A 20,958-nucleotide genomic window follows, 5' to 3' on the forward strand; every position below is an offset into this window, starting at 1 on the left:
AATGAAATGCATTTAGAAAAATGTGATTTTATTCATTCTGTTCTAGGTAAGAAAATCTTGTCACTTCTCAGTTAACGAGTTTTGAGTTCACACTTGAATTACAGGTTAAAGGGTATTTTTCACACCACACAATAGACGGCAAGCTTTGCTTGTGATCAAACAGAACTAAATGACATTTATTTCTCCTTAAAAGTGCTCAGAGAAATGAACAAAAGTTCACCGCCATGTTGTTTTTTTTGTGCCAATAAAAGCGAAATGCCGTTTGGTTGCCGTTTGGGGGGTGGGGGGGTGGGGGGGGGGGGATCAACAGTTTAATGTTGTGCACTACTAAGATATTTTAAATAAAAGTTTATATATAGATTTTCTAAAATATGTCAAATGGCAGTGCTGCTAACAGTCAGACAGAACAAAGCGGCAGGATTTCCGTGCATGTGCTTGGCAAGCGGTGCTGCATTCAGTGCCGCCTCCATTCTGCCTGCTGACTCTCTCCCATTGAAAATGAACTGAAAAAGGAGACAATACCACAGAAGCCAGGCAAAAATACTCAAAAGACCACGGGCCACAATAAGAATGAGGTTAAAATTTTACCTCTTTGACCCTCTGCAGCAGTGGAGGCAGCCAATCTTTGTTGACCTCACAGTGACTGTCCAAAAAGGTCAGGATCCCGGCTCCCGCAGCATCCGCCCCTCGAACCCTGGACCGGATCAGTCCTGTGAAACAGAGAGAGAGAGAGAGAGAGAGAGAGAGAGGGTGATCAGGGGCAATGGAGAATTCGAGCAACACATTACATCTGTTGAGAAGCCTGTTAAACTGACAAATACTCTCATCTCAACAATCTCATTCACAGAAAAAGATATGAGAAGAGCCATTTAAATCTGATTAGTTGAAGGGACAATTAAAGCCTTATGGTTATTATCGAATCAGAGCAAGAAGCTTTTCCATGAAGTCAAGGCTGTTAAATCGGTAGAGCCTGACTGAGGATGCATAATAATTGTAAACGTGCAAGACTCGTGCAAAGTTTCACGCTGCATGGCAACTTCAGCCAATTAAAAATCCCATTTCATCCTCAATAAGGCTGTATTTTCCAGATGGGTGAGCGCACCCTCTACAGAGTTGTTGAGAGCAGGCTGTGTTTGTGTGTGCATGCATATTGGGCCAGTGTGGCCTCTGTGTATGCGCTGGGCAGATGGAGAAGGAAAGAAAGAGCGAGAAAGACAGACAATGAAAGAGAGAGAGAAAGTGAGTGAACGGCAGTGATTACATTCACCTACAGCTAATAGAGTTAACATAGCAGAACCGCACACCCTGTTTGTAGCTCCGGGACGACAATGGGGTTTAAATGCCTTAAACCTTTTAACAATTTTCTCTTGTACAGAGTTGGCTGCACAGGGGTTTTATGCATTAATCAATGCTGTCTAAGCGACAATGTGTGACAGTGTGTAATGGAACCTCGGAGCGCTGGAATAAACAGGGAGGGGGCAGCAAGTGGATTATCATTACTAATAAGAACTTTGCAATGTTTCTTTCTTCACGTGTTAGGTGACAGTGATGAGTGAATGTTACATTATGATTCGTATTAATATTATCATTATTAGTGGAGCTTGCTCTTACTTCGGTTTAGGGAACAAACTTCAAAGCACTGGTATTTCACTTTTGTGCATTACTAGCTAGGGACGCGACTGATTAGCTTATTTGCATCTTATTGAGAAGAGCTGCACTATTACTTTTCTTATGGACTTTGCCTGGCAGAAGATGAAATTAGCAAATAAATCCAACAGATTTAAAATGAAGGATGGAATCAAGCCTTATCTATGGAGAAGAATATCATAGCAACTTTTGGGGAACCATTCAGAACCAGAGTTTGAAATGTTGCCTTGGCAACTAAAATATTAAGACTAAAAATTAATTAAAGCTACATAGAAAAACCGCATATCAGCACCCTGCAATCATCCATAACACCTTTGCATTGTGGCAGCGAGTTTTGCACAAGGAAGCCCTACTCATATTACCGTCAGAAAGTATGAAAATCTAGTTATTAACATCTGAATGCATTTTGGCCCAGTGACATTAAAAGCATAGTGCTAATAAACTACATGAGAAATTTAAATCCAAATTGGACATGGAAATTTATGTAAAGCTTGACCTGCTTAATTTACCAAAAAGGTAACCAGCCATAAAGATGACTTAACCTTTCAACATCCATAATGTTGTTAAACCGTGCTAATAGGATTTCATTAAACATTAAGTGGGCATTTTTACCAAAGTCAATCTCTAAGGGCTTAGACAGCCATTCCGAACAACGGCCGACATAAAATCTGCCACAGGCAGTACAGCAGTGGCAAAATCAATACTTGCTATAACAGTTTAAGACCAATGTTTTCAGTTAGATGCACATCGAAATGCTCTGCTTACAAATGGACTTTTAAATGTTTATTTATTTTTTATCAAGAGCTTAAATCTATGTATATGCGAGCTGCTTGCCAACTAATCCATGTTCCGTCACCCTCTAGACTCAATATATCTGTTCATCCGAATGGAAAGATACGGATGACAGCACGAGTGCGTGGCGGGGGAACTGTATGCTCTGTTTTCCACCTGTGCCACCGGTACATGTAAGGAAGTGTGAAACACAGACGAGAGGTTCAGTCAATGTGCAGTAATCTTCTTCACAGTCTGTTCACAGTCACCCTCCCTGTAACGCACCACCTGCTGTTAAAACACTCGCCAGCACACGGGCGAAAATCAAACAGCTGCTTTTAGAATCTGGACGGTATTACAAACAGGCATGTGGCCAGCCCAAAAATGAAATATTTAATTTGTTGTGTTCGTGCGTAGAATTATATTGGGACTATTTTGAAAAGGAAGTCTAAACTGTTGAGTAATAACGTAAGTTGGGGGAGAACGGAAGTGAATGAGTAAATAAGATTCATAAAAGTTCACAACTCCTGTCTCATGTCCTTCATTACTTATTAACTCCTGACAGACACCACAAATGGGCGACAAGGTTTAGGCACTTTTTTTCACCATCATTGGTCACGAAGATGGCAGTTTCCTTTCCCAAGTTTTTTCCTGCCTTGCCCCAGTGAGCCTGCTATGCCACATGGCGGCGGATTTTTGAAAATGATCTATGGGTTATTGATGCCACAGGGGATGCCTAGCCGGGCAAACGAGGGAGAGCTGTACTGCGTCATTGCCTTGGTACAGAGGGACAACGGAATTTCTACTCATTGCCTAACACAGGTATGACGTATAAGGATGCATTAAAAGCCTTCTTCGTGTCACAAGCTAACATAGCAGCTGAACGTGCCTTCCGTAAATGCTGAGTTCTCTTTAGCGTCGTCTTGCGCTTGAATGTTTAAATTGGCAAGGCTTAAAAACACACACAACTGATCAATTTTTGTGGCAATGCAGCCCCGGGCCATCGGGCAGTTATTGCTCTTTCATTATTGTTTTGTGCCTGTCCGAATTAGCACTGAGTGCCAGTTTAATAACATAAGGCAATGTGTTCTGTTTTGGTCTCATCTGTGCCCGCATGGTATCAACACCTGGGTGATGATGGTCATATTAGAGCATAAGACTACCATTTTGAAAAGGAAGTCTAAACTGTTGTGTAATGATGTAAGGTGTGAATGAGTGAATGAGTAAACAAGATGGATGATGGATATTTATTAACTTTTGACAGACACCACACAATTCATAGGGAAAGGGAGAGAGACGTCAGCAGAGGCCTACCTTCTCTGCGGTTATTGCGAAAACACTTTACTTTGGGCAACTTGGTGAGAAGAAGGCAGTCATTTGCTGAAAAGAACAGATAGATTTACAGTCAACCTTCAACATTTCTCACATTATCACAGTTTATTAGCTATAGTTTAGAAAATGGTAATAAAATATGACAAGAACTCAGAGTTATCAAATCAGTTGATATTTCACTGGTTTGGGCCATCCTTCTGTTAGACTGTCTCACAAATAAATTAGGTTGAATAGCTGTCAGCTGTTAAATTTAAGTACACAATTAGATAACACAAATTTCGGTCCACCAATTTCCAAGCAATGCTTAATTTTGTTCAGACTGTGGTGTAAAAATGTCACATTAGCAATTAAAGAAAAAAAGAAGAAGAAGAAAAAAAAAAACATGGTCAGGTCAAAGTGCTTAATAATATTTGGTCCCACATTTTTATAAATGTTACTGGTAGTCCACTGTATGAAGAATATTGGGGTATAATATGTCACAGTTTACTTTATTTTGCTATCCTCACATAAATTAACTATAGTGTCCTGCACCCACTAGTAAAACAAATTACTGTATATCTGGTGTCTGAATAATTTTTGGTTTGACTGTAAATGTATTTATTTATTTAAAATATTAATCAAAAATATGAATGTAACTAAAGAGTGCAGTCATGTTTTGTACTTTATTTCTCTCTCTCTCTCTCTCCTAGCGTTTGTCCCGTCTTATTGCAGGGTCCGCTTTTCGGCAGGTTGCTCTCCATTTCTTCCATCTTCGGGGGCGGCACTGTCATGTTTCATTTGTACTTTATTTCTAACATATATAATTTGAAAAAATGCTGTAATAAACAGTGCTGGTACTCACGATCTTCGCTAAAGTCGTCCACCAGTATGATCTCATGAATCAGATGCACAGGAGTCCGATTCAACACACTGAAGAGAAACAGAATTAAAACGGTCTGAATTGCTGTCCAGCAGAAAACTGTAATACAAATCTCTTTAGGCTGTAGGCTATAAAATGTATATTTCTTGTCTATATCAGTGCCTCTTATTGTTACCTAATACAATTGTATTTTAATTCAGCAACTGAAATATAGATGTACAACTTAAACTTAAAAAACTTAAATGACTATAAGAAATGTTGCCATGCCTATTGCCTACTATTGTAACTGAAATCAATTTTAAAGTAAAGTACTACAATTTCTAAAACAGAAATAATAATACATTTAAGCTAAATGGAAATATTTTATTAATAAAAAGTCTACTTAACAAAAATAAAAATGACAAAAAGCAGATGAAACTTAAAGCTGAAGTCGGCAAGATTTTTTTGATCATATTCACTGAAACCGTCACTATGCTCCGACAGAACTAAATAAATCAGCCGGGTTTAGAAAAAAACCTCGCGCTTATACTGTACCTCCACCTGGAGCCTGTTATTTGTTTTGCAAAAATCCACCGCTCCTGGTTTTTCTGGTCCAATCAGCGCAGGTCTGTGTGAGATCTGACTGTCAATAACAGTTCGTGCACACGCCACAGATCCCCCCTCACGCATGTGACAATATCACATGCACACGCCTGAAGTTCGCAGGTGTGTTGGATTGTACGAAGCATGATGGCGCAGAGAAAAAGTGCACACGGACTGACGAGCTCGCGAGCTCGATGATAGTGGGGGAGGGGCATGAGAGTTGTAAACATTAATTTTTTTTAAATTAAAAGTCCCCTCATTAAAAAAAACATTAAAAGTCCCCTCAATCTGCCAGACTTGCCGACTGCAGCTTTAAAAATGAAAACTGAAATTATAAAATAAAACTTAAAATATATAAATAAATACCATAATAGTATATATATAATACAAAAAAGGTCTATATACATATTATTTACACAGATTTGTATTTAAAATACTGTAGTAATACTTTAAGAAACTGTAATAATAATGGCAAGTTTTTTCACATTCAGAAAGTTCTAAAAAGTCTCAAATTACTATTTGCAAGGTAAAAAAAACTATATATACAGCAAAATTACTTTATTTCATTTCAAAGCATACACCATAACTTACTGCTGAGTTCTGTATGGATGACACTTCATATCCAGTTTAACATATCACATGAGATCTATTTCTGAAGAGAAAGCCTTATTAGGTATACCAAAATTGAATTATTAATAAGTAATTTGTTTTACTATTAGATTGACTACATATCTTCAGAAATAATGTTATGCATAATACTATCAAAAAAATGTGCAGTTGTTTCAGTTTTAGCCATTTCGCCAGAAATAAATAAACAGATATGTTGTTAGCCAGGTATGGAGGAAGTGCCAGGGTGATGTGTATATGCAGTGCTGTGCAGTTGAAGAGCACAGACCTCTTCTAAACCTCTTTTCTTTGTCCTCACGCTAGGTGACTGATTGCATTGCACTCACGCTCACCTCACGGGTATGTTTCCACATGTCTGAGTCAGTGAGACACATTCATCTCAGCACTCCCTGTACTGAACATGCGCACAGATACAACGCTAACATACACAAGTAAACAAATGCACGATTCAAATTCACTTGGAATCTCTACAGAGCTTAAAGGTTATCGGATCTCAGTCGCACCCCCCAAATAAAAATAAATAAAAATAATAATATATATAAACTAAAAAAAAAACCTCCCTAAGGCTTACCTTACTTCTCAGTCAAGAAATGTTTAAACAATCACAACATTTTACATACTACATGGATTTAACTGCTTTTCATTGAGATATTTGTGCTTTCAAGTGACAGGTAACTTTGTTCGTTGATTTGTTTTGATTGAAGTGGAATACTGTCCCTCCTATCATTTTACACCTGCTTAAAGACTAATTAAAAATCAAAGGACTTTCAACACCAATTTCTGTTGCTGTTTCCTATCACTGCTGTACTGACTGTGGGAGTGAATGTCAGTCTATTGATTTTTAGTTTCGTAGGTGGCTTTGAGCAGGGTATAGCGCATTGGCTATGACGCCCAACTGAGGCTTTGAAACCAATCCGAACTATAAAAAAGACAACTGGACAAGTCACTGTGGCTCTAAATTGTGCAGCATTTGGTAAAACACATTGACAAAACAGTTACTGCAACTCATTTTCTACCTTAAAGCAGTTATACGAGGATTCACATTTTTCTTGAACTTGCTAATATAAAATACTTCTCTAAATGTATGGCAAAAAAAATTATTTACTGCCATAATATTAAAAACATATATGACAAATGTAATTAAAAAAAAGTAACTCATTCATTATTCCAATAATTATTCCACCAATTTATACAAGTTATCATAAACTCTGTGCTGCTTTCAGATGCAAATAATGCAACATAGCTGATTGTCATCCATCACACTGACAGAAATGTTAAAAGTTTTTTAAAGACATTCTGGCATATAAATTCATGTCCCTTCTTATTTATTTCCTGAACTGCTTTTTTTAGTCTACAGTACGAATAGCTCATCTTGAGACAGGAGGAAATAGCACCTGTGCTGTAGATGTCGCCAAGGTCTGTTCTAAGCTCACTATACCTGAGGGGTGAAGAAAAACAAACAGCCTCTCCGCATACCTCCTCTCACATCTCTCTCGCTCTCTTTGCCTGATAAGTAGCCGCAAGGACAGTCTGAGGAAACCAAGAAATGCTCCAGAAAGTTCTCTTCCACCTCTCAGGACTCCCCTGTAGTAATAACCTCTGTCAGCAACAACACCCATCAAAAATTGCCTGGGGTCCAAACTTCAAACCCACTCTGTGTGAATGTTTAGTTTATGAGAGCATTCATGTGAAGGGATGTTTGAGTGTTCATGTGCATGAGAGAGAGATTCCCCACATAGGGAATAGGCCATTGAAAGATAAGGTTTAATACAGCCGCAGCGTTGACAGCAAGGTGTCTAATTGAGTCAGTCAAAAGGATATTTTGACTTTATTGTCAAATATATTGTTAAATGGTTGGTAACTTTAACAAAGGTTGAGGGTTAAAGCAGGGTGAAAGTCATTTCTGTTGTGTACAAGAGCTGCCATGACTAATGTGTGATGAGACTAGTTTAGATTCCACACACTCGAGGGCAAAACACCTCACATCACATCGCTTCACCGCAGCCTCAAGAGCCAAACTGCACCTGGATACTGCTAATGCAGTCATATTTCACCCCCCCCCCCCCCCCCCCTCAAAAAAAAAAAGATAAATTGGTTACACTTTACAATAAGGTTTCATTGCTTAGCATTAGTTAACTACATTGGTAAACATGAACTAATGATGAACTGCACGTCTGCAGCATTTATTAATCTTAATGTTAACTTCAACATTTACTAATAGGCTACTTTATTAAAATCAAAACTTGTGTTTGTTAATATTAGTTAATGCACAGTAATGAACTAAATTAACTACCGGTAACCTTATTGTGAAGTCTTGCCGATAAATTATATTTGAATTTTCATATTATTGTTAGCATACAGAAAATGCATCTATTGCATTGATACTTCAGGTGCTTGAATCAATATATTTTATTCATGTTAATTCATATACTGGGTATTTGACAATACTCAACATACATTTAAGGCAGTCCAACAAATACTTACAAACCTAAAAGTATACATTTTAAGTAAAATGTAAAGTATAATACTTGTCTAATATAAATATAGACACGTATAAATACTTTAAAGTAGATATCAGAATTATTACTTCTGCTTTATGGTAATTAGAAGATAGGGAAAATATGGTAATGTCTTCATATATTCTTAAGTGCATGCACAAAGCTTTACTCCAATAAAATAACTGCTTAGGGAACAGATTAAAATGGACTCCTTGTCTCTTGTGGCCTACTCTAAGCTAGACTGAAGCTATATTGACATGTGCCCTGACCTGCAGCTACAGTAAGACTTGCTCAGTGCTCCATCAACCTACAGTAGGTCAAAGGTCAGGATTGGAAGTGAAGTGAAGAAATACTTTTAGTGGTAAATAACATACAAAGATGTCCTTTAAGAGTACTTCCACAGTGAAAAGCTGTTGTACCCCGAAAGATACCATTTTTGGATATTTTGTCTGAACAAGGGGAAAGGAAATAATAGTGCCTAGTATTATGTAGCAAAATTGGGGAGAAAAAGTACATTTTATTTCACAAGAAAAAAATGAACAAATATATGCATGAGAATGGAACAGATGGATTAATGTCCAAGCCTTACCTCATAACTGTGCGCAGTAGGGTAGATCGTGCCTCATTGTGGAACGTGATCACTATAGTGGTGGATGGCAGGTCGGGGTCATAGTGCAGTGTTGTACACCTGGGAGACAGGAGGGAGTCAAAATAATGAGACTCTGTGGTACTAATTAAGCATCAGTTTAACGTGTAGCAAAACCTTTGCTAAATTTACACTTACTTAATAATCAAACTTAAAGGAGGTCAAGGCAGCCCTTAAGCATATGGCGAACAACAGCAACTGCTGAAATGCGTAAAGCAACTGTTTTTAAGGTGCTTTAGTAACCAGTGAGCATTTAAGGATAGACAATATTAAACAGGGGCCATGGTCAAGAGAGATGTTGCCTGTGTTAACAGGCCAACAGCACCCCATTGTGTGGAGGAAGAGGGAGCATGTGGTTAGAATGGTAAGGACAGCAGGCAGAACCCAGAGGAGCAGGAGCATCAATAATGGAGGATCTGATTAAAAATAAATAGCATTTTCGCTTCACCCCAACAGCAGGAGGAGTGGGCCAGCAAAAAGCACTTTGTTTTGAGGATGAACATTCTGACTTGCGGTAAACACCAACCATTACCCTGCATCGCTCCACCTCAGAAAAACAGGATACTTTAGGTTTTGGTTGTAAAAAGTGTCAGTGGACAAGAAAAAAAAACAAAATATCAAAATGACCAGCTAAGTATATACTGTATAACACATATGGACAGATTTACTAACAGCTTACTCCAGCGCAAAAGCTCTTTTGGCGTCAAAAATATACTGTAAAATACACACACAGTGAACAAAATTGCACTGAAAAGGCATGGACAGGGTTATTTTTGCAGCTGAACTTATTGTATATGCATTTATAGGAGTTTCCATTTCAGATGCAACATTTTTGGGAGGAGAGTTTTTAAATGAATCATGCAAGGTTTACACTAGTCAATTTACTGGTATATACACCATTATTTAACGCCCCCCAAAAAGCATGTCTTTTGGTTTGATTTAACTTTTAAATTAAGATTTCTTTAATCTCCTTATGATTTTTTTATTGGCAAAATCATTTCCAGAACCAAATAAAGTGGGTGGTCAATGTACTCTATTGCCCGCAGCAATGGCTTTAGTAAAAATTAAATATGATCAAGCATTATCTTTATAGAAGCACATACATCTTTGAACATCACTAAACTACATTTATCATCATTACTTCAGTAAACCAAAAATTTGAGGTGGTCTGATATACAGTATATCCACTATTCCTATAAAACCCTTTTAAAATTAGTTATATAGGTAGCAGCACTGACTACTTAAAGGGTTAGTTCACTCAAAAATGAAAATTCTGTCAGTAATTACTAGAGAGTGTCATGTTGTTCCAACCCTGTAAGACACAAATTAAGTTCTCGCGCATGCGTCGTGGCACTCTCGTGGAATCACGTCAGAGCCCCACACAGAAGAAAATGAATAGTTGAATAAAGGCGTTATTTTTGTTGTTTTTTTGCGCTCAAAAAGTATTCTCGTCGCTTGATAAACTTAAGGTTGAGCCACTCACTTGGACTATTCTAACAATGTTTTTACTAACTTTTCTGGGCCGGAAGAATGAAATTACCTAGAAGCCTATACATTTAATCAAAAATATCTTAATTTGTGTTCCGAAAATGAACGAAAGTCTCATGGGGTTGGAACAACATGAGGGTGAGTAATTATTACTGACAGAATTTTCATTTTTGGGTGAACTAACTCTTTAATTAACACCATTGCAGTGAAAACCAACTTCATTTCAATATTCCGCAAAACGAAAGAGTCACAGAACGCACAAATCAGGTCTGAACAGTTGCAATACACAGTCCAGACAGTCAATCACGTAGATCAGATTTCAATATAATCGGATTTGGATTGACAGTGTGAACAAGGCTTTAGTGTTAGGGATTTTTCAGTAACTCTTTCTGCTGATTAAATTCTTGTCTTTATAAGTGAGTAACTGAATCATTAATTCTTTCAATTCCGAATCAAGTGACTGTTTTTGTAAGTTATTGAATCATTTATTTAACCGATTCGTTCAAAACCTTGATTCTTTCAAGAATAAAACTTGACTCTCTTTATAAGTGAGTCATTGAGTGAGATGAATACATTTGAATATGTTACTGTCTACATTTTGTAAAATTGTTTCATTCTAACAAAGCAATTTTCCTAGATGTCCACATTTGGCAGAGATTCGACATTTAATGTTGTAAATCTACCTTTGTTTCTTGATGAATGCAGGACTGGACCCTTTTATAGCCATTTATGAGTGAAATGTTACTGTAATTCAGTTGTATTGTGAGTTATGGCTGCTGTATAATGACGTTCAAATAGCCTACATGGCAATGGTGAAACTATGAATTTGTAAATCAATACAGTGTTAGCAACTGCAATCGATAGATCTCTGCAATGATAGGAAACCATTATACTGAGCACCCCAGACATTTTTAACATAGCAAGGACACTGTAGTGAAAAATTAAATAGATGTAATTTATTTCAGGTGAATGTCAGGCATGTCACTAAGTCACTGAAAATGTACTCACATGACAGGACACTGAAATTCTGATATATGTAACAGTTGCAGTGTTTATTTTCTGCCTACCAGAAACATAATTGACCATATTTCTTTGATGCTTTTATGACTTACATTTTAGGCTTCATATTAGAGTAGTGTAATTTTTTCCTCTAATTAGAGTCAACCCCTCTGTATCGGCTCCCACTGCTCAGTAATGATGGGCATGTGCATGTGGCAGGCCTGAGAGGAAGTGCCTCAGATCATCAGCAGTAAGCCAATTAGACACCAAGGACAGTGTCCTCACACTAGCATCCTTCCAAATCAAGCACAGGCTTTTCAAACTGATGATCTCATGCTCATTACTTGAAGAACCATGATACAGTATCTCCAGTTTTCCCTCTTGCTTCATGTTAGGTCTCCACTGCCTTATAAGGCATTCTTTTTGGATATTTTGGTACTGTTCATTTCTCATTGTAGCTCAAGCTTAATGAAAGGCATATTGCCTCCTGGGCCTTTCTCACTCGCCAAGGTTGAAGCAGTGTCACTCAGTTCCCTAGAGCTCTTAGACATCCTATTGTGTGTATAACAAAAGGAGCACCTGAAGGGCGTTTGCATCTCCACAGAGCATCTGAGACATGAATACATATTTTCATGATAAACTTCCTCGTCGGTTCCCATCATTGTTCTTCGTATATCAAACAATAAAGCATATGCAAAGCATGCAGAGCAATTACTCACTAGAGCAGCTTATTTAATTAGCTTTTCCTGTCTTTTCCTATTTGTCATATGCACTATTTTCATTGGTGTGGCCATATGTTGTGATTTTGTCCAGCAGTAGCAATCTTAAGGAGAACGAGCTGTATACATCATAATGAGAACACCAAATTCCCAGTTCCCAATTTTCTCTGGGACACATCCATCATTTTGGCGAAATATCAAGTACACAGCAAAATGCTTCCCCTCTCCCAGATGTTGTTTTCTGACAGAAACCCTAATGATGTTCTGTGTTTTGCTGTTTAAAGCATCCCCCATCTCAAAAGACCTTGGGCTATAGCTGTATTGAGCGATGGATCCCGCTCCCAGGCTGGCTTCAAACAGCATATAAAGCTGTGAACGCAGCCCTTAGCTCATAAAGTGTGTTTAAGGCTCATCTTACTGTATTGATGAATGAATAAAGCAAAAGCAGGATATATATGTACCTTATTCCAAAGCAAATTTATCATGACTGTTTAACCCCCAAAAGTTTTGACAGTATGTGTTGCTCCAACAGAACACTGATGCTCTGATTAAAGGGCACCTATTATGGAATTTTGAAATGTACCTTTCATGTAGTGTGTAACATAGATCTAAGTGAACAAAAACATCCTGCAAAGTTTGAAATATGAAAGTGCACCGTATATAAAGTTATTGTCTTTCAAAAGTAAGAGTCGACTCGGAGTCATTTTTATGAATCGTTAGAAGACCGAAGCTTTTTCTCTGACTAGATGACGTCAACTTGTCAAGTTATTTGAATACGATACGCCCACTTATTGCGCTCCAAGGCCAGCAGGGAAAATATCATGGCGACGAGACGCTGTGTTTTGAAGTGCGACTCAAACTCAACTTTTTTCAGCTGCCCAAGGAGGAGCATTTGAAGACTAAGTGGCTACAATTCATATATACAACTATACCACAGAAGTATAGTCCTTGTGATTTGTTCGCGCCATTTTGAAGATGATTGCTTTACCAACTTAAATGCAATCAAGCTTGGATTCGCGAGCCGGCTGATATTGAAGGAAGGTTCAGTTCCAAGTGTATTTGCATCAGCTTCCTCCTCCGTATCACAACCTGTAAGTGTTATTAATAACTGTTGCTTTTATATTTTATGTAGCATGCTTAATAATTATTTTGTTTGTTGTGTAAGCACCGTTTAGCTTCTAGGTCTTCAATGACAATTGTATTGAGATATGTGAAGTGTTTGTCGTTGTTTTCGGAGTTGTCTTAAAGAATAGAGTAATACCTCGTACTAGTAATGTAACTGCATTTTTTTTTTTTTTTTTTAATTTGTAAAAACGTTATGTTTATGCATCGGGCTAACGCAAACAAAGACTGATTGTGCTTTTACAATATGAACTCTGGGCTATGCTCGCTAACATTAAATTCTTTATCTTATTTTTAGTTTTTTTTACTACAAACTAAAGCAGTGGACTATAATCATTATTATAACAAAATTGAATTGATAAAAGCATCATTGTACTCCGTGTTAAAAATAAGTATTATCTCTGTAAACACTGCTGGGTCATCTGACCAATCAACGCAGATTAGCGTCGCGCAAAGGAGGGGTTTGGAAAATGAGTCGTTGAACGATTCATATGGGAGTCGGTGAGCAAATCAGGTAAAAATAAATGCATATTATACGACAACAAAAGTGTTTTTTGTCATTGCATGCATGTAAAACTGTTGTTGGGGACTCCCTAAACAACATTAGGAACATTTTAAATGTCATAATAGGTGCCCTTTAAACCATTTTAGAGACTACGGCTTGTCTAATGAATGGTGAAATCTATATCACGTTATTTCACAGTTTGACTCAATATTTAAATGATCGCATTAGAGTGAAAAGAATATAGAAAAGCCTAAATTACACTCTGCTAAACAGTCAATTTCAGTCACTTTCAATAGCAGGCTTTCCAGACAGATTGGCTCTGTTCCAAAACCAAGTGAACTGCCTACGTAGGCAGCATTCTAAAACCTCATTCACAAGCTCCTTGATGGCTTTTGAGATAACTAATTGACCATTTTGCTCCAATAATGTTTGTCCTTTGCATTGTTATGCTTATTACGGTTAGCTTGGATACATATTAACGGTAAACTTTTTTTAATAAACACATTTTTTTGAGTCGATAATCCTATATGTGGTTTGTGTAAGAAGCACTATGAGACTGCCATTAAGTTGGTAGGACTAAACCAAAAAACAGATGGAGAGGTTTGCATTGTTCTCTTAGAATATGACAATGTGTAGCTGCAGTGCTGGAAAGCTAATGAAGCAGCGACAGAAACGGAGGCTAGCATGAGCGGCTTTATTCTGTGCTGCCATCTCTGCCGCACAGTGAAAGAAGTGAAGACATCTAATCACTGTGACTGGACCACAGAGATGTCTCCATTATATTATAATTCTGTGTGACCTGCACATTGACACTAACACAATGCAACCATGTTTCTGCAACGACGCCTGATGTGATTACGTTTTACGTGGCGTGAGAAAGTGCACATTTAAGCTACATGAAATCCGGATTTGTAAAAATCAGATTTCATGTGATTTTTTGGTGTTCACAATTGCTAAATATGATCGGATTCCGATCGGATATGCACACAAATCTGATTTGGACAGATAGTCTGAACAAGGCTTAAGTTCGGGTGCTGTTGGACTGTTATCAGCACTCTATTTGGCCAGTCATTTGAAGATTTAAGGTCTGAAACTAACTGTATAAAATGTAACAATTTAAAATTGGAAGTCCTGATAATATCCTGCTTTCTGCAAGAAGGTGCAAAGTAGACAGTAAAAACGTAAGTGTCTTTCAAAGAAATTCATCAAGTCAGACTGCTGTGTTTTAGTAATCTTAAAAACTACAGGCCATCTTTGCCATGGTTATATTCCACCCCCTCCCTGGTGTTTAAATCACGGTGATTCGGAAGCCTCTTTTTGAATTGAATAAATGGCAGCTTTAATGAACAACATTTGCAAAGCTCCTGGTGCCTGAGCTTATCTGTTATTAGCCCTTGAGAAATGAAAGTCCTTCTGAATTGAGGTTCATGCTAATTTCCTCTGGTGGTGGCTCTTTTCTCTGAAGCAAAATGAGGTTCAGGCACCAGGCTAAGTGAAAGGACCAGGGTCTTGCCACAGATGGCTGTCAAAGTTTCATTCTGCATTTGATTGAATGCTCTTCCAGTTCAGCCTGAGATGTAGCATTTTGCCTTCCCCATACTGAGAGGACTAAGCTCGTCTGAAGACACCTGAAGGAATGTGTAAACTGATAGAAAATGTTCAGTGCGAATGGTCCATGTTAGGTTGTACTCTAATCTGATCATGCAATATGAGAAAATGCACCAAGATTCAATAGAAGCTTGTTAAAAGTACAAATCTAAAACCTGCAAGGTTCTATTTATTGACTAAAAATAGTCAACAAAAACCTTGCGTCAATACAGGCGTCCAAAGCCACAATCAAACAGTGGCTCCTGCTGGAACGGTAGAATTATCCTTTGTTTGTCGAATTTCAGCTAAAGTTAATTAAGAGGTAAGGTTGGCACTTTGATTGCATTCCCCTGGAAATTTCAATATTGCGCTACTGGTCAACAACGGAATGAACAATGAGTGTGGTGTTCCTACTGTAATTACAAAGGCATTTGAGTCATGTCAGAGGAAGGAAGAAACGAGGGCTACATAGAAAATAGTTGACACCGTGAAAGAGAGAGAGTATCGCATTAGAGCACTGGGCCTGCATAATGAGCCGCCTCTTCACCTTTTATCTGAGATTCTCTCTACTGTCTCCCAGCCCCTGCAAGAATAATTTTATAGAGAATTATACTGCACTGCTATAGAGGTCCCAACAGCTCTCTATATGATTTCTTATAAACCTGACATATAGCCTACCCACATATTTTTGGAGACTGTGCAACTGAGAATAACCCATGGTTAGGTTTTAGTTGACAAGGCACATTTATCAATAATTTTCTCTGTTGACAAAACAGTGGGTCTGTGGTCCACGTTATAAAATATGTCTGCAGTTTTAAGAATAGAAAACGTATGATGTTTTCTAAACCCCAATGAATTTATTTTAGTTATTTGTTGCTGTTACAAGCTGTAACTTAACTGTAATCTATATAAAGCCTAGTCTGTTACTAAAGTAATACATAAATGAATACTGTAATACATTTATAAAGTTGCAATAATAATAAATATTGGAATATACATATTTAAATTTTAATCTAATAAAAAAAAAGATATTCAAACTAAGAACTTGCATTTATTTTGCAGAAAGGCTGGGCTTGATCTTGGCTTAAGCTAGTTACTTAAGAACAAAAACTTAAATTACTCCTTATTTTTCTATTTCTGAACCCAAGCAATGAAGTTGAGAATGTTATGATGAAAGTTCTTGTTTATTCAAGGAATGCAAATAAAATATTCTTCAGTTGAGACTTTGACCCTGTTTAGGCCTGGATTTACCTTATGATCACATGTGGACAGCACTGATCTCTCATACACATTTAGAGGTAGTCAGAAACGCATGTGACAGTATCATGTCCGTAGTATAAATATTTGTATGTCCTGATGTGTCTGGGACAACAGTTAAAGACTGCTTACTTATCTATTAATCATCCACTGCAATAAAACAAAGAGATTATCCTTTTAAGCATAACATTTGCAGTGATCTTAAAAATGCAAGTATATTTGGAAGCAGCAGTGTGTTGGCTTTTTCTTTTTCAACATGACAAATTCCTCTCAATGAATATGAACACAAGTGGTAACATGAGAAAATCTGTCACAGCTGATCACTTGCGATCTGATTACCCGAGATGGATGTTTATACCAGGTGTAAACAGGGTAAACAAGAAAAGAATCCAGAAATAGCTGAAAAATGAACTATGGCAGTCTGTCTGACTGAAGTGACATGCACTAATGAGTGAGCGACCTCCCGCAGTGCTGCAGAGGGTGAAAATGTACTGTGGCCAAGAGCAGTCCCATTTCATGAGCTACAAATACCATGAGGTCATGTTGCCACCAAGAGCTGCCAAATATCACAAACAGCTGTCTCATTAAGAAGCTTATACGAATACAAATACCGGTGTAAGTGAAAGCATGTTAACAATCAAATTAATTGCTGAATATCTGAAACAGCACAAACCATATTATAGGGTGTTTACACGGCACCGTTTTCAACAGAAAACTTTTTATACGTTGTGGCCGTTCATTTACATGACAACAGCGTATTCGGGGGCCTGAAAGCTTGAAAACAGGGCCTGAAAACGATGCCTTTACCGTCTCCATGTAAACAACAAAAATGTGAATTTGTGAAAAATGTGACGTCATGCGCATGCCTATTACATGTTCATCCATTCTTTTTACATGTTCGCGGGGTGTTACTTGATAAAGTAACATTGCCAACTGCTGGCCTGTCATGCATAATACAGCCTTTTTAGTCATTTTCGCAGATATGTTTGAAACGGGGTTGTTTTGACAGCGTTCTCGTCTGTTTTTAGTTAATTGTTGTTGTGAAAACATACCCTTAGTTTATATTACATTTGTTAGTCATTGCATATGGCCGAGGGTGAGAAAAATGTGTTGAGAAAAATGGCACAAGTAAACTGAATTTTTTTAGTTTTGTCTGCAATCACTGAATTAGAATTAGATTTAAGAATTCTACCAAAATCTGTTCAAACGTTGGTGGTCAGTATGATTCTTTTTGAAAGAAATTAATATTTTTATTCAGCAAGGATGCAGTAAATTGATCAAAAGAGACCTTTATAATGATACAAAAGATTTCTATATAAAAAAAAAATACTGTTCTTTTGAATGTTCTAGTAATCAAATAATCCTGAAAAAAAAATCAGTTTCAACTAAATTTATGTAGCACAAGTTTTCAACATTGATAATAATAAAAAATGTTTCTTGAGAACCAAATCAGCATATTAGAATGATTTCTGAAGAATTATGTGACACTAAAGACTGGAGTAAAATTCTGTTTTGCCTTCACAGGAATAAAATATATTTTACAATACATTAACATGGAGAACAGTTATTTTGAACTGTAATAATATTGAACAATATTACTATTTTACTATAATTTTGATCAAATAAATTCAGCCTGTGTAAGCATAACACCGTGTCTTAACCAGATGCGAAGCGTTAAGATTACAGTAGCTGCGTTTAAATGGCTCAATCCGAATGAAATCAATCCGATTAACGAATCCGAACAAGGTGTTTACATGGACGACAAATAAAGTAATCGGGTTGATGTGCGCGTTTACATGTCACAAGCTTTACATCTGACATCGTTTTAGACATGCGCAGTTACGCACAATCAGTGCACTAGACGATTCCCGCCGCCGTTCCACGATGCGCATAACAGCCACCCTCTTACCATTGCTTATTTTTTTTGTTTTAAAAATCAGATTTAACATTTACGTACTTCAGCTGCTAATTAGGAGACGATGAGCGTGTGATGTTCTGTGCCGTGCTGCTTGTATTTATCAAGCAATTAAAATGCCTCTGCCAGAGCCCAGAACAAGGCGTTTGTGGATGAAAGTCCGAAGCAAGGACTGGTGGGACAACGTTGTCTTGCACCACTTCACGGACGTGGAGTGGAAGGAAAATTTTACGATGACACGACAGTCATTTATGACCCTATGTTCAATGGTAGAGGGGTACATGGCACCCGATGAAATTACGGTGAGAGCACCAATACCATTGACAATGCGAGTCGCAATCGTACTGTATAAACTCGCCAGCTGTGCGGAATACCGTGTCATCTCCAAAACAACAGTGCGTCATACGTCATTACGTAATTTCTACGTCATTCCTTTCAGATTTGGTTTTCAGTCCGATTAAGTGTTTACATGTTCTCTTGATTGGATTACAAAAGGAATAAACCACCCCTTTCAATCCGATCGAAATTTCAATCGGATCAAGCTCAATCGGATCAATTAAGGTGTTTACATGAAGGTTTTTCAATCCGATTGAGCCTTCAATCCGATTATAAGGGTCCATGTAAACGCAGCTAGTGACAAATCATTTGTCTGTTTATACCAGATCAGACGCAACTATGGGACGCAATAAAGATCACAGCCAATCAGAAGAACGGGTGGCGGGCTCTCTTGGCAAGCTCGCAGCACTCGCAAACGAAATGGTTAAGTGCATCAAATTCATGAATATTACACTATTTTAACATTATTAAAAATACATACTGAGTTACTGAAACAACGATTGTCATAGAATACACTTGTCCGTTAACAATGAGTTGACAGCTTGAACGTTCTTGTTCACTTTTATTTATTTTGAAGATCTGATGTGAATTGTTGCTTGTACGGCTATAAAAGACACACACACATTAAATAAAGCACATAAACAGTACCTGAGATTACCATACATTGTTGTTACAGCACGACGTCGCAGACATAGAAACCATTTCTCGGTTCATCAATCATCGCGTGTCGCTGTCGCAGCTGGTTAGGACAAAAACTCGGATTAACATGGAAAAGATACCTTTTGTCGCGTGTACTTGTAGTTAGGACACGGTGTTAGTTCTTGAAATACACCTCTGGTGCAACTCAGACACATCATCAGTGATGTATCCTGGGTTCATTGGGTGTTTCGGGTCTCACAACATCATACACCCTCGCCCAGGCGACCCAGCCAGGGTTGATCAGACATCTTGACGCCTTTTCGGCGGCATCCGTGATGTTCTTTCAGTGGTGTGTCTGCCAGGCCCCAGCGGAAGAGATTGGATGGACTGGGGAGGACATCATAGACAGATTGAACCAAGAAATTTGATCCGGTGTGGCTCAGACTTCCACAATTCTGTCCACGATATCTTCCGGTCTACCACCTGCTCCCATCGGGTCCATGCCCCCTGCTGCCGCATCCCTACTGTCCGACTGCAGCGGGCTTCTTCCACCCCAGCTCGGACCTCATCTTGGATCAGCTGTCGCCTTTCCTTTCCCTGGGCCTTGTCAGTCCATAAATGCTCTGATGGGGGGCTGCCGTAAACCTGACTTGGTGAGTGGGCCTCTACACTCCACCTCTGCTGACTTAACCAGCATATTCATCGCCAAAGCAAACAATATCACAGAAATAGTGCATCCAGTGATAATGCCCTTCTCAAGCCGATGAAATGCAGATGTTTCCGCTCCAGAGGTGACTCTCAAACTGAAGGAATTGTAATAATCCAGTATGAGGTTTTTGCCGCGGCACTTGTAGTTAGGACAGTGTTAGAGAATTCTTTCAAAAACATTACAAATCTTACCCACTCCAACTGTAGTGTAAACGCGTATAGCATACTGACCTTAAAGAACCTGAGAACCACTACCCAGCCATGAACCACAAATTCTCACTCTTTTTATCTTAGTACACCTTTCATCAGTTTCTAAAAGTTTTCAAGAACTCACAGAGGCACCTTCATTAATTTATTATGAACCGTGTGGGTATCATATATAGATCACACACGCTCACACACGGCTTACCTGTAATGCCGGGTGTCTCTTAGTGCTCTGTTGCTGGGGATTCTCTCGCTCTCTCTTTGATTGAAGGCATACAGACTGTAGGGGTCCTGGCCTGGCTTCCATTTGTGAGCATTGAGGTAGCTTTTCTCTTCAAACTCTTCCAGCAGGTCATCCCACTCAGCATCTGAAATCTACAACATAATGGATACACAGCAGTCAGATTTATTGTAACCATTTAGTCTATCCATTTCTCACTGTCTGTTGTCTTGTTCCACAGAAATACTAGTCAAAGACACTTCAGTTGAGTAAGTTAACCCTACAGGTCTGACCAAA

The 20,958-nt window shown here is 38.2% G+C and overlaps 1 protein-coding gene across 3 annotated transcripts in view; it reads right to left on the minus strand.

Moving 5' to 3' along the window:
• Positions 1-20,958, minus strand: part of galnt14 (UDP-N-acetyl-alpha-D-galactosamine:polypeptide N-acetylgalactosaminyltransferase 14 (GalNAc-T14)) — an 86,978-nt gene that overhangs the window by 13,832 nt on the left and 52,188 nt on the right. For all 3 annotated transcript variants that reach the window (XM_079639016.1, XM_079639015.1, XM_079639014.1), the window contains 5 exons: positions 20,647-20,816; positions 8,906-9,004; positions 4,592-4,659; positions 3,733-3,798; positions 589-710 (listed from right to left, as the gene is read on the minus strand). In XM_079639016.1, the coding sequence (XP_079495142.1) occupies positions 589-710; positions 3,733-3,798; positions 4,592-4,659; positions 8,906-9,004; positions 20,647-20,816 (525 nt within the window). The remainder of the gene's footprint in view (positions 1-588; positions 711-3,732; positions 3,799-4,591; positions 4,660-8,905; positions 9,005-20,646; positions 20,817-20,958) is intronic.

This window comes from Phoxinus phoxinus (assembly GCF_949152265.1).
Source record: "Phoxinus phoxinus genome assembly, chromosome: 16".
In the NCBI taxonomy this organism is placed as follows: Eukaryota; Metazoa; Chordata; class Actinopteri; order Cypriniformes; family Leuciscidae; genus Phoxinus; species Phoxinus phoxinus.